This window comes from Perca fluviatilis, chromosome 3 (assembly GCF_010015445.1).
Source record: "Perca fluviatilis chromosome 3, GENO_Pfluv_1.0, whole genome shotgun sequence".
In the NCBI taxonomy this organism is placed as follows: Eukaryota; Metazoa; Chordata; class Actinopteri; order Perciformes; family Percidae; genus Perca; species Perca fluviatilis.
The window spans coordinates 25,223,751-25,237,489 of record NC_053114.1 but is presented as its reverse complement, the minus strand read 5'-3'; the positions used below and the strand labels follow the sequence as shown (position 1 = coordinate 25,237,489).

The 13,739-nt window shown below is 41.3% G+C and overlaps 1 protein-coding gene across 3 annotated transcripts in view; it reads left to right on the top strand.

The window, feature by feature from the left end:
• Positions 1-13,739, top strand: part of sbf2 (SET binding factor 2) — a 114,541-nt gene extending 100,802 nt beyond the window's left edge. For all 3 annotated transcript variants that reach the window (XM_039795414.1, XM_039795413.1, XM_039795412.1), the window contains 11 exons: positions 801-977; positions 1,509-1,610; positions 4,559-4,744; positions 5,784-5,910; positions 6,962-7,089; positions 8,972-9,196; positions 9,290-9,397; positions 9,530-9,723; positions 11,253-11,340; positions 11,425-11,556; positions 12,388-13,739. In XM_039795414.1, coding sequence (XP_039651348.1) covers positions 801-977; positions 1,509-1,610; positions 4,559-4,744; positions 5,784-5,910; positions 6,962-7,089; positions 8,972-9,196; positions 9,290-9,397; positions 9,530-9,723; positions 11,253-11,340; positions 11,425-11,556; positions 12,388-12,486 — 1,566 coding nt within the window. In that variant the 3' untranslated portion in view covers positions 12,487-13,739. The remainder of the gene's footprint in view (positions 1-800; positions 978-1,508; positions 1,611-4,558; positions 4,745-5,783; positions 5,911-6,961; positions 7,090-8,971; positions 9,197-9,289; positions 9,398-9,529; positions 9,724-11,252; positions 11,341-11,424; positions 11,557-12,387) is intronic.

Here is a 13,739-nt window from a genome sequence, read left to right as displayed (position 1 = left end):
GACTGCATTATATTCGGAGGTGTTTGGTAATATTCATTTCTTACCCCCTTATTTCAGAGTCACCAAAAACTTTGAAAAGGTAAGATTATTCCCAGCATCAGTGATTAAAGACATTCTTGTAAATAAGCGATAACACAAGAAGAAAATGACGAATGAAGCGGAGGTGAAGAACACCGTGACACAAAACAGAGTGCCGTTTCCTCCCCCTCAGAGGCTGTAGTTTGTGATGTTTTGATTTTACATGATTTTGTAAATGAGTTGGACAAAAAACGCCTTGCATTTTAGTACAGTCCACCACCAAGTACAGCCTCAAAACATCCCATAGATTTGGGGCCCCCCTGTTGCTTAGGTGTTAAGACGCCTACCATGAGCTACACCGCCCCTGGTTCAAGTCTGACTTGGGACTTTTATTGCTTCTCTTTCTCCCTAATTTCCTGTCATCTCTGTCTGCTGTATACTCTCTAATATAGGTGTAAAATGACCCAAAAAATAATAACAAAAAACAGATGCCATAGAAAATTGAAGTAGTACTGCAGTCTTAACAATAACTGAACATTTTGAGTAGAGTAGTATTCATTGCAGGAATGCGTATTGCATTAAATTGTACGTGTGTTATTGTGTGTATTTTTGTGGTAACTCAGCATAGTTTAATTTTTAGTTTGATATGTTTTAATTGTATCGTTTGTTTTTATCTATACCCACACCCCACCAGTAAAGCAGTTTTAATACTGAATCGATTACCTCAGTGAAATAAACATAAACATTTTTTACATGTTAGATTTGTCTCTCTGTTGTGACAGGGCCTCAGAGTAGACTCCTCTCTGAACTGTGAACTGGTGCCGGTGGACTTTGCAGACACGCGGCAGGTGAAAGCCTCTTTTAAGAAGCTGCTAAGGGCCTGCGCTCCCAGTGCCACCTCGTCGGACTCTGAGGACTCCTTCCTCAAAGCTTTGGAGGACTCGGAATGGATCCTACAGGTGAAAAAACACATATACATTGTTTTTGCCGTTTTTTGTTTTTTTGTTGTTTTTTTACAGTACTACTGTAAACTCCAAATCAGACTCTAAAAATGATGTGAGAACGACCCAGCACTCTGCTTTTACTGCTCATCCTGTGTATCAGATTCACATTATGAATAAATCCATTCTGAAGCCATTTTCCCAAGGGAAAGAGATTCACAACAGCAGATTTCTTATCATGCTGGTTATCTGATTATCCCCCTTCAGCCTTTGTCCGTACATTGAACATATCAAGAAAAAAAATATTATCTGTGGGAAACCCTTCGTAGGCAACAAGCAGCACTCAGCATGCAATTTACTAGTACACCAAACATGGTAACATATGCACAGTGCGGATTAATTGTGTGTGTGTGTGTGTGTGTGTGTGTGTGTGTGTGTGTGTGTGTGTGTGTGTGTGTGTGTGTGTGTGTGTGTGTGTGTGTGTGTGTGTGTGTGTGTGTGTGTGTGTGTGTGTGTGTGTATGTGTTCACATGAGTTAATCTTCCACAGCTTCACAAGATCCTGCAGCTGGCACTGATTCTGGTGGAGCTTCTGGACAGCGGCTCATCTGTTCTCCTCAGCCTAGAGGATGGCTGGGACATTACCACACAAGTGAGAAAAATGCGCAAATACCTTTTGTGAATTAAAGCATGACTGAAATATTTAAAACAAGAGGAACAGCATGGAGAGGTTTAACGTGGTGCAGAGTTTGTCTTCTATGAATTTTCATTTTGCGTACCTGAGGGGAAATACATGTAGTAAAAGGCTTCATGCTTGGCGGAGGTAGGAAGGCTGGCATAATAATTTTGATGAAAAATTTGGTACTGTAAATCATTCACGTCATGCAGCCATTCACCATTACATGCCTCCACTGGACCTAAAAGCCCGTAAAAGAAGGAATAAGGCAGTTGTTAAGAGTATGTAAACACAACTTCACTGGTGCTTGTCCAGATGTGCGTCCTTGTTACATTTTACTCTCTTTATAATCATAGCAGTTGATAAAAAACACTACAGGGAACACATGGATCAAAAGAAACACATTAAATCATTAAAACAAACACCCAAGTCCAATCCTGAGTGGGAAGCAGCAATGTAACGCCATGATGTGTTCAAATTACTGGCACTCAGTTAATTGTGTAATTCTGTCTCGTCCTTGAAAATATTTGCAAAAACGTCCTTGATAGAAAACGCACTGATTTATGTTGTATTTTGCAAATTTGACATTGTGACATTTTAAAGCATACCTCACCTGTAGGTGCAAGCTGTAATGTTAAAAAAAAAAAAAACACTTATTAAAGATTAATTACTGACAGCTGACTGTTCATAAAACACTAACTTTAACAGTTTATTAGTTTTGATGTAAAACAAACACTAACTAACTATAAAAAATAAAAAGGATCCAGGTGCAGCCATACAACCGTTTAACAAGAGAGTCCCTCAGATAAAGAGTGCTACTGATACTAGACAGCTGTTTAGACAATAATCAAACCGTTTAGTGTAACTGTACCGAAACTGTTAGGAGAGCTGCCCCGTCGCCCTTCATTTATTATCTAGTGTGATATATTGAGATTGAAAGCAGAAACAAGTAACTTGTTATAGTTTAAATGTGTTTTTTCGATGTTACTGACAAAGTTTTTAGGGAATCTACACAGTCTGACTGCACTTCTAAATGGGCCATGTCTGAATAAATCTGGCACACCTGCTCGTCCTCTAATCAGGTGACCCAGTTTTGCAGAGATAGATAATGAAAAGGCCTTGAAGGCTCACTGATTTGGGCTGATTCCCGAAAGTTCATGGTTCTGATTTGAAGGCATGTAAACAAAAAGTTGGTTTCGATCCTGATCAATTGTCGATATCCATTTGCTGCCACATTCAGCATTTCATCGCATGTTTGCTTTCTGAGCTCATATTTTCCATGTGGACCTGTTAAAGTGCACATGTTTGTGTTGCAAGCGTGTGTCCTTCAAAATGTGTTTACAGGGTTTGCAGAGCCCTAGGCGGCTGTTTAAAAGCACACTTTGTGGACCCCTTATGCCAGGCACGTGTTCGGCCCCGAGCATCTCTCTCCACGGGTCACCCACTTCATCACGCCAGGTCCTGATCAGCCCGCACAGGCAAATGGGCTCCATATGCTCTGGCTCCCCTGCCTCTGTCCACGGACCATAGACACCCAGCAGACAGGATGCAGAACTGTCTTTGCTTTCTTTCTAAAACCCTGTTTTCTGTTTATACATCTAACCCTCTGCCTCTCTCATATCCTCTCTCATGCCTTGCTTCTTTATTATATCCACTTCTCAGTCCGCTGTAGTCTCAAAGATAATCTGCGGTGCTTATTTCAGTGCAGGGGTTGCGGGGGACTTTCTCTACCACTCAGGGCTGAATGCTCTTTTAAACCTCACGGGAAAGCCATGAACTGTTTCTTGCTCATTCCACACGCGTCAGGGCTCATTTGTTGTGTTGGAGGAGACACGGGCAGGGAAGCACGCCAAGCATACTGCATGTGTAGACAAGTGGTTCTCAACTGGTGTTTTTGAGGAGCTCAAGTGTGCCTGAAGACTTCGTCTTCGATGTTATATAAATGGAATTGATAGCAGATGATAGGTTTAACGTTGTGTTGTCAGAAGATGGGGTGATTAGCTTTTGAAAGGATGCAAAGCAAAGTCATACCATCCAAGAAAAGAAAAATGTGAGCAAATTCGTAGGCGAGCATGACAAAAATTCTGCACAGTGGTAGTGAAACGGCTGCCATTCTCCTTCAGTGGTAAGATGATCAAACAGCGTATTTGCCAAAATATCAGGGATTTTCAACCCTGTATATTTAAGTGTTGTATTCAGTAGGTCTCAGTGGCAATAACAGTGGGTTGTTGATCGAACACTTTTCGTGTTTATTTTTTTAACTGTAAAATCTCCCAGTCAATACAGATCTTAGTCACAACTCTTTAATAACCACAAATGTTTTGTCAGTGTAATATAAAAAAAAATTTATAATAAAAAATAATAAATTTTAATCATTTTGAGTAGGCTATAAGAGGACCAGACTCACTACAATCCAGGAGAAACATACAGAACAGAATGTTTTTTGTTTTTTTTTCATTCTAACATAATGACGTCATCGCAAGCGTACAACGTGATGACGAGAGAGACGGAAGCCTTAGCTTTCTGCTGCAAAAAGTTTGAGTGCTCTAGCTGTTTTAGATTGATTCGAACAGGATCATGTAAACCATAATCTCCCACGGCCGTTTGGGGAAATACACCGTTGTCACCGCTAGTTTTCAGCCCCGTTTGGACCGAAGGCCATGTAAAGTGATGACGTCATTACTAGGGTACACCATAATGGTGCAAAAGACAGAAGCCTTAGCTTTCTGTTGCAAAAAAAAAAGAATGCTCTAGCTGTTATAGTTTTTATTTTAGACCGATTTAAACAGGATCATGTAAACAATGATCCCTCCATTCTCTAAGGGTTAATGGATGAGTGTTAATACTGAAGAAAAGTATTGTATTTGACCCGTCTCTTCCTCATACAATACATCACTCTCACCTTTCCCCTTTTATCTCTGCAGGTGGTGTCTTTGGTGCAGCTGCTGAGCGATCCTTTCTACCGGACTCTGGAGGGTTTTCAGGTGCTGCTGGAGAAAGAGTGGCTGTCCTTTGGCCACAAGTTCAGCCAGCGGGGCAACCTGAGTCCCAGCAGCCAGGGCGGCGGCTTTACACCCATCTTCCTGCAGTTCCTGGACTGTGTGCACCAGGTGAGGTTTACCTTCACTACCACAGGTCAAGCATCTCCTGCCTCTGCTACGTGACTTCTCTCCACTCTCCACTCCCCCCACCTTCCCCCACATGACTGAACACCATTCATACCGTCTTCATGAGCTCATCACATTTCTCAAGAGCATACAGGCGAGAGGGCAAAGAAAGCAAGAAAGTCAGCTGTCATTATCTTTACATTTGGTTTAGTTTTGCACTTTACATTCCCAACACTGAACGTGTAATTTCAACACTGTCTTGCACCAGGAGAGTGAGCATGGAGGCTGCTGCCCAGATGGTCCATGAACCCAATGATCAGCACCGAGCTGTCTGTGCTCGCGTGATTCAGCATCCCTTCACATTTCACTGCGTGTTTAGAACTGCATGTGGAAAATTGCAGTTATGGGGATTGAGAGTCTCTAGGAAGGTTTGTGTGTGTTTTAGGGTTTCAGTGGGGGGGTGGAGTAAAGAATGAAGCTCATACAGCTGAAGTCCAGAGAACAGCTGAGGTCCAGAAGGCTGTGTCCACTCTAAATGTAGTGGGTTTTTTTGTGTCTCCTGGGGTCGCATAGACCCACTCCCATACACTTACATCAACACATAGTTTCTGCATTTGTCTTTTGAAACTTAGGCCTGGCAGCTAAGACAGTTTGGCGGGTGTCCTGGAGTCTGGAGAGCTGTAAACAGGAGGGAAAGGGGCTGAAAATAGAAGTGCCTCATCTCCAAAACAGCTGTTGTTTTTGCCAATAGACCCAGGTGGCCTCAAATATGCATCTCTTTGGCCACTTCACACCAGTGCATGGGAACAATGGAGCTGCAGTCCTGCAGGCTCAGCCTGGATTCTGTCTGGCGGTGATGATATCACTGACCTTTGCCCCCCCCAGGATAGGAGACATTCTTTCCTGTTTCTAATTGGTCATTTATCCACTGGAGGGATGTGAAGCCACAACACGAGGACACAATCCAGCTGTCACACACACTCTGACCTTCCCTCTGTGTCTCTTAAGTCTAATCTTTATCCCTCTTTTCATGTCTTTGCAGATTTTGGAGCAACATCCTCTGGAGTTCGAGTTTAATCAGTATTATCTGAAGTTCCTGGCCTATCATCACATCTCTAACCGCTTCAAGAACTTCCTGTTGGACTCAGACTATGAGCGCTTGGAACATGGTCAGTGTCCTTTAACAATTTCAACCTGGAGGGGGTTTAGTATTATCACTTTTTGTATTGAGGAAAGGCTGCATTAGAATTGTCTGTGTGTTACTTTCCTATAACCAGACACGTTTTAACAAAGATTACTGTACCAAAATTAGTACTTTACCATCAAACTTTCATATAAAGTTCTGTCTCCTGGGAGATGGCACACTTCTGCCACGAGGAGTCAACAAAGGACAGCATGCACTAATAACCGCAGGCCTCATCACTGCAGCAAGGCTGATACTGAGGAACTGGAAAAGCACGTACACGCCGAGGCTCACAGATTGGACTCAACTGATGCCGGAGACTGCATCTTACGAATATTTGATTGCCAGGAAGAACAATGTTAAAGGGAAGTTCCATTTAGTATGGGACTATTTCTTTTCATATATTAAGGGCCTGATACATTAAGCATGTGTTGTAACACATCACAGGTGATATAATCACAAACAATTTAGTGGTACAGAGGGGTGTTGTCCTTTAAGTTTAGTTTCGACTGCCTTTTTGTGTTTTGTTTTGTTGTCATTTTTAAGTTGGTTGTATTTGTTGAAAAATAAATAAATACTTTAATGACAAAAAAAAAAACTTTCATATAAAGAACACATTAATATATACAATAGCTCCCACAACTAAATGCAACACATACATTTCTTCACTGAAACTGCATCAGAAGCCTGCAATGTTTCTGCTAGTTGCATCAGGACCAGACTCCGTTTGGTAAAATACATTGTCACAAACTAGTTTATGTTATGAAAATTAATATAGAAATACAAATATTGCCTTCCATATATTTAATTTAACTTGATTATGAGGTGAGATGTCATGGGTTTTGTGTATGCTTGAAGATGAAATGTGTGTCTCCATGGATGAATATAGCCAGCCAAAACCGTCCCTGATATCCTATATATCACATGAACAGTTTTGTTGAATCGCAACTTTTATGACCAGCGTTGCATCAGCCAAAACAATCTGTGAGATTAATTGGTCCATGTGCTCAGCAGCTTCCCCTCTGTGTGTTTCGCAGGCACGTTGTTTGAGGATAAAGGTGACAAACAGGCCCGGAGAGGTATCTGTATCTGGGAGTGCATCAACAGGATGCACAGGAGGAGTCCCGTCTTCTTCAACTATCTGTTCAGCCCCTCAGAGAGCGACGTGAGTCTTTCTGTCTGCCTTTCTGTCCTTCATGTAGCAGAGCTCCCCGTGCATCCGACAGCTACAGCTGATTCATGCAGCTCCCACGCTGAGGAGCCATGGTGTGGTTCAACTCTCTTGTGCTCTTATAAATATTAAAAAACAAAAATCATCTCTTATTATATGAAACCAGTCAGTCGGAGAAACTAAAAAGGTCAGCCAGCTGAAAAAGTGCACAGCAATGTTTTATGTTTTTTATTTTATTTTTTTGCCATTTTTAGGCCTTCATTGTTGATAGGGCAGCTTAGACTTGAAAGGGGAGAGAGAGAGGGAATGACCTGCAGCAAAGGGCTGCAGGTCGGAACCAAACCCGCGGCCGCTGCGTCAAAGATCGAGCCCCTAACGTGGGCGCACGCTCCACCAGGCGAGCTACCCAGGCGTCCGCACAATGTGTTTAACTCTTATTCTGAACATTTACATTATTAATGTTTACTATGAATACGTTTTTGAAAAACAATTGACAAGCCAGAGCTTGTACAACAGAACTCAACTTCAAACTTGAATATATTTAATGATGAAGGCTACTTATGTTTTTCACTTCAGGTATTACTGGCAAATTGATTGATGAAAAATAACGAGGTACATTTACTAAAGTACCGTGCTTAAGTACAGTTTTGAGGTGCTTAACTTTTGAGGTGGCATTTATATGCTACTTTATACTTCTACTCGACTACATTTATTTGACAACTTTAGGTACAAAGTTACTGTACATTAAGATTATTAATACAAAACATTTAGCTACCCAGCAGTTTATAAGATAGTCAAAATCTACCTTTACCAACTGCAAAATTGAAGTCATGCTTACACACAAATGAATCACAATTATAGTCCAATACTATAATATATATTATTCAGAAATGGACCACTCTGCATGAGTACTTTCAGTTTTGGTGCTCACACAGAGTACGCCTGCACTATTACTACTTTCACTCAAGTAAAAGTTCTGAGTACTTCTTCCATTACAGTCCAGATCACTGGCCATCGGCGTCTGACGTTTTAAATGTTAGATGTTGTAAATGTTTTTAATTATTTCTACTTTGTGCTGTACAGCACCTTGTGCAATGTTGGTTGCTTTTTAAAGTGCTTTATAAATAAATTTGATTGATTGATTGATTGACTCACCACTCATTAATGATACTGTTGACAGCTCTGCACATAGAAGCAGCGCGAGCTAACGTGACAGAACTAACTGCGGGTCCTGATTGACATTAGCCAAATGTGCTTCAGAGTTTAAATGAAATGAAGTCATTTTACCTAGGTAGCTGCAAATTACGTTGTTATTGGTCTTGCAGTCTGTGCACTTTCTCTTTTGACTTAAAACATAGGAGCTTAACATTACTGCTGAATACATTTTTATTTTATTTTCATTGTTTAGTAAAGAATCCAAGGAGGCTTTATTTACCTAAAAAATTACCAAAGAAAAGAAGAAATATGTCAAACTCAGGAGATAAGGTTTAGTCTCTGGAGTGTCTTTATCATGCAGTTATTTTGATTTCTAAAGATTTGGGAATGCCTCTGTGATATTTCAGTTTCCTGACAGAGAAGTGTCCTGATAATGATTTCAGCGTTGTTTTTGAAGAATGAGCAGATGCTCGATGTTGGAGATATCTAATCCGTAATCACAGTGATGGGCAAATCTGTGAGACAAGCCTGTTTCTGTATTTTGATTCATTATGTGCAGTAGGCCACGCTACAGACTGACGAGATGCTTTCTGCAAGATTCCCAGAGCAGGTTAAGCTTGTTGGGAATCACACTGCGTAATATTTAACCTTTTGTCCACAGTATTTTACAAAACGGACACAATAAGATCACATCTGATTCTCGAACTTTTCGGTGTTGAAGGTGATCCTGAAGCCTTCGATCAGCATCCCAAGCCTGAATAAATGGGACTTCTTCACGGATGAGACTCTGTCCACGGGGCCGTGTTACGACTGGAGGATGATGGCTGCGCGGTCGGACAGCTCAGAGGAGGTGGACACGCTCTCCAACAGCAAGAGGAGGATCGTGTGGCCGTGTTACAGCAGCGTGAGCCGCGCCCAGCCGGACGCCATTACCAAACTCCTCACTGTAAGAGTCTGTAACCAAAACTTTGTTTATAAGTTTTATCCTGTGTCATATGTCAACATTTGTCATCTTTCTTGACTGTTATTGGTGCTGCAGGACGTTGGGAGGCTGGAGGGTGAGCTGAATCAGGCCTCTGAGAAATGGCAGACAACTCTGGAGAGAGTCCGAATCAGCATTCAGGAAGACCTCGCGCAGGAAGGAAATGTGCGTGTTAGAAGAATAATGATGACATGTTCTATTGAAAGATACCAGGAATAGTCATAAACTTTAAATCTCAGTTTTTAAAATTGTGTTCTTTTCCCACTCATACTTTGTTATCATCTTGTGTGTTTGCAGTTCCGTAAACAGTCCATGGTGTCCATCTCAGGCCTCATTCCCACGTCCAGCCTGCAGGCTTTCCAGAGGCGCTCCATGCTGCACCTGCCAGACAGCGGGCTGGGCGAAGACCGCAGCACTGCCACGGCCAATGGGATCAACCGCCGCGCCGCAACACTTTACAACCAATTCACCCCCAAGAGCGAGGAGAACAGGTGGGTCATGAACTTCCTGAGTCCTGGAACAAATACTGTGTGTGTGTGTGTGTGTGTGTGTGTGTGTGTGCGTGTGCGTGTGCGTGTGCGCGCGCGCGTCTTGGCTCTGATATCTCGATATTTTCTTGTTATCCAGTTGGACAAAAAAGTATTAAAATCAACTCTCTGGTGTGGCCGGGTTAGCTCATATATAGAGATTTACTCCTCGACGCAGTGGCCACAGATTCGACTCCGACCTGCGGCCCTTTGCTGCAGGTCATTCCCCGTCTCTCTCCCCTTTCATGTCTTCATCTGTCCTGTGGAATTAAAGGCCTAAAATGCCCAAAAAATCATCTTTAAAAAAAATAAATAAATCAACTCTCTGTAAATAATTCTTGTGCTGTTTATGTTTTAAATAATGTTTTGACGGACAAAAGTTTTAACAGATGAAATTAGAAACACTTAAAAGCAACTTATTCTAATTTCCTAAAAAAAAATACTTAAAGGAACACGCCGACTTATTGGGACATTAGGTTATTCACCGTATCCCCCAGAGTTAGATAAGTCTATAAATACCCTTGTCATCTCCGTGCTTGTTGTAACTCTGTCTGGCGCACCCACCGCTAGCCTAGTTTAGCACAGATCCTGGAGGTAACCGGCTCCATCTAGCCTACTGCTCCCAATAACTGACAAAATAACGCTACTTGGGCGGAGTGATTTGCTCGCAGCACCTGAAGCCCAGTGGTGAGGAGCAGAGAGGAACAACGGTGCTTTTCAGGTGTTGCGCTAATCACTCCGCCCAAGTAGCAGTGCTTCGCCTTCTGAGAATATAGTTCCCAGTATGTATACAGTTAGAAGATGGCTGTGTCTCATTTGACCTTGTTATTTGTACACGCTGTGACGATACAAATCACAACATGTAAATAGGAACATGTTGGCGTTATTTTGTCACTTATTGGGAGCAGTAGGCTAGATGGAGCCGGTTACCTCCAGGATCTGTGCTAAACTAGGCTAGCGGTGGGTGCATCAGACAGAGTTACAACATGCACGGAGATGAGAAGGGTATTTATATACTATATATATATCTAACTCTGGGGGATACGGTGAATAAACTAAAGTCCCAATAAGTCGGTGTGTTCCTTTCATCATGTTTACTCTCCTGCAATACAGCTATATTATTGATACTGATAACTTCGATATTTTGCAGGTATAGAAGAAGATGTATAGAACATTTATTACAGTGTATTAGAATTACCCACTTCTGGCCTCTTTACACAACGGGAACATAATGTACAAACAGTTGTTCTTGTACACACAGTGTTGTCCAGTGTGTTCTTCTGCTCTTTATGCTGGGTTTTATTTCTGGGATAAACTCCATGTAACTTTGATCCTGAACAGGAATAACGAGTCAAATAAAAACCAATTAGGAATATTATTGACTGTTCTCTTAATACGTCCATGACTTAAATCATTTGCAATTGTAGCAAAAGGTACAGAGATGTAACATCCAGTCAAAATGCACTTGGATCTCACGGTGTGTTATTCTTCAGGTCTTACGAGGGGATACTGTATAAACGTGGAGCGCTGCTGAAAGGCTGGAAACCTCGCTGGTTTGTATTGGACATCACGAAACACCAGGTGAGCCGAGCTGCACGCCACACTCCTGTTTCAGAAAGCCTCGCCTGAGTGACAGGCTGCAGGTTAACGCTCCCATCTTCACAGATGAGGTACTACGACACCGGGGAGGACACAAACTGCAGAGGCCACATCGATCTGGCGGAGGTGGAGTCTGTAATGATCGCCGCGCCCACCATAGGAGCTCCCAAACACATCAGTGAAAAGGCTTTCTTTGACGTGAGTACACGTTAACCCAAATGTCCACTGGATGCGGCCGTGTCACGCCTCTGTCGCTCAGCGATTTGAGAATCTGTTCGTCAGCAGCCACATTTCACATTTGAGTTGTTTTGCTAGTATCTTCTGTGTTTTACGAGCGTATTAGAAACACATTTGCAACTCATTTGTTTACTGGCAGAAGAAACCGACGCTTCCCTCTGCTTCACAGACAGCAGAGGAGAAGTGAAGTTAACAAACAATAAAAACTACTTTTGTTTTATGGACATAAAGACAAAGTCAATAACTAATGTAGGCATCCTTAAAAAGTCATAGACTATGACTTTCTTATGACTTTAACTACTTTGACTGACTTTTTTTTCGACATACCATACTATGACTTTTCATGACTTTGAGTAGTTTGACTTTTTTTGACATACTATACTATGATTTTTTTTTTCCAACATTGACATGACTTTTTGCAACATTTTTCGACATACTATACTATGACTTTTTCTCAACATTTTATACTATGACTTTTTCATGACTTTTAGACATGCTATACTATGACTTTTTTTCAACATACTATACTATGACTTCGACATACTATAGTATGACTTTTTTATGACTTTTGAGATTTATATACGTTGACACTTTAAAGATGAGAGCTACCCTTGCAAAGATAGACATGATGCATAAAGATAGTGGAACAGAGGAAAGAGCTGCGTGCCACATGCGGGTGACCTTTCTGTCAGTGTGGAGAACAGAAAAGGGGTCTGTTGTTTTTATTTTGTTGCACATTCAAGTCTGTTCTGTCCCTTTTATTTGTTCAACCGTTGTCCGATTCCTCTGTAGCTGAAGACAAGCAAGCGAGTCTACAACTTCTGCGCTTCAGACGCACCCAGCGCTCAGCTGTGGATGGACAAGATCCAGAACTGCATCTCTGACGCCTGAGCAGAGAACCTCAGAGGCTGAATGCTGACGTTAACATCATGAACATTAGAGGCAGCATCAGGTGGCTGAGAGCAGAGACGTGACAACCGCTCGACTCAGCTTTCAGATGTCTTTAATTCGGGGACCACAGTAAACAAAGTGCCTGGTAGTAGAGGATGAATACTCATCATCCACCTCTCTGCCTGTTACTTCAGTTGGAGTCGATCAAACACATTTGGTCTCTGCTGTCAGCTCCCTCCTCCGCGCCTCCAACAGGGATGAAGTGAAGATAAGCTGATGTTTTACGGGACTGCACTACCAAGGAAATGCTATCCTACTTAAGCTGTAAATAGATCAAAGCAATATCACTGGCCATTCAAACTGTGGGTTCAATTTTAGACTTAAAAAATGTAGAAAATAGCCTATAATAGAATTTCTATCGGATATCTTACTACGAGGAAAAGGTTATTGCTGCTTAAAGAAACATATGAACCGCCAAAAACTCAGAGATTTTAATGCACAACATGAGAAAGCAATTTGTTTGCACTTAGCTCTTAAGTATGCACTCCTTATCAAATATAGATTTTCTAACAGATGCAGACAGCGAGGCAAAAGGCATTACGTTTCCTCAAGACAGATTAAATGAAAAGAATTTGCACAGTGAATTCAACAAGAGTTACCTGACATTTTTCTATTTAAATACGTGATGTTTTCTCCATTTTGTTGAATGTTTTATTGACTTCTGGATAACATGTGTCTTGTGTAATGTAAATTATTATTTTTTATTAAAAGTGTAACTGTGTAAGTGTGGTGGCTTCATGTTTTTCTGTAAATACCTGTGTGACATTTCATTTTATATACTGTATGACGTACTGAAGATAAGTATACTTTTCTAACCTTAATTCTAATGTTACCAACAAGTCTTTTTTTAATGTGTCGTTACTGGTGCAAAAACCTGAGTGGCCTGTTCCCTGTTTGTGATGAAACATTGTTCTGAAAATTAAATGGAGACTCTTTTTATGTTGTTCAAATTGTCCAGTCAGGCTCTGTTTCTTTTTAAGGGCTTTTAAATAAGTAAATAAATAGATCATGTAGGACATTGTGGTTTTCAAAGATCCTCGTCTTGTCCCGTCTGTGCAACCAATTTTAATAAAAAAAAAAAGAAAAGAACGCAAATGAAACTGAAAGATGTCCGTCTTTTTTCTTTCTGTATCTTTGTACCATGTTTTGTGGTGACACTAATTTTTTGGAAATAAACCAAACATTTGAAACTA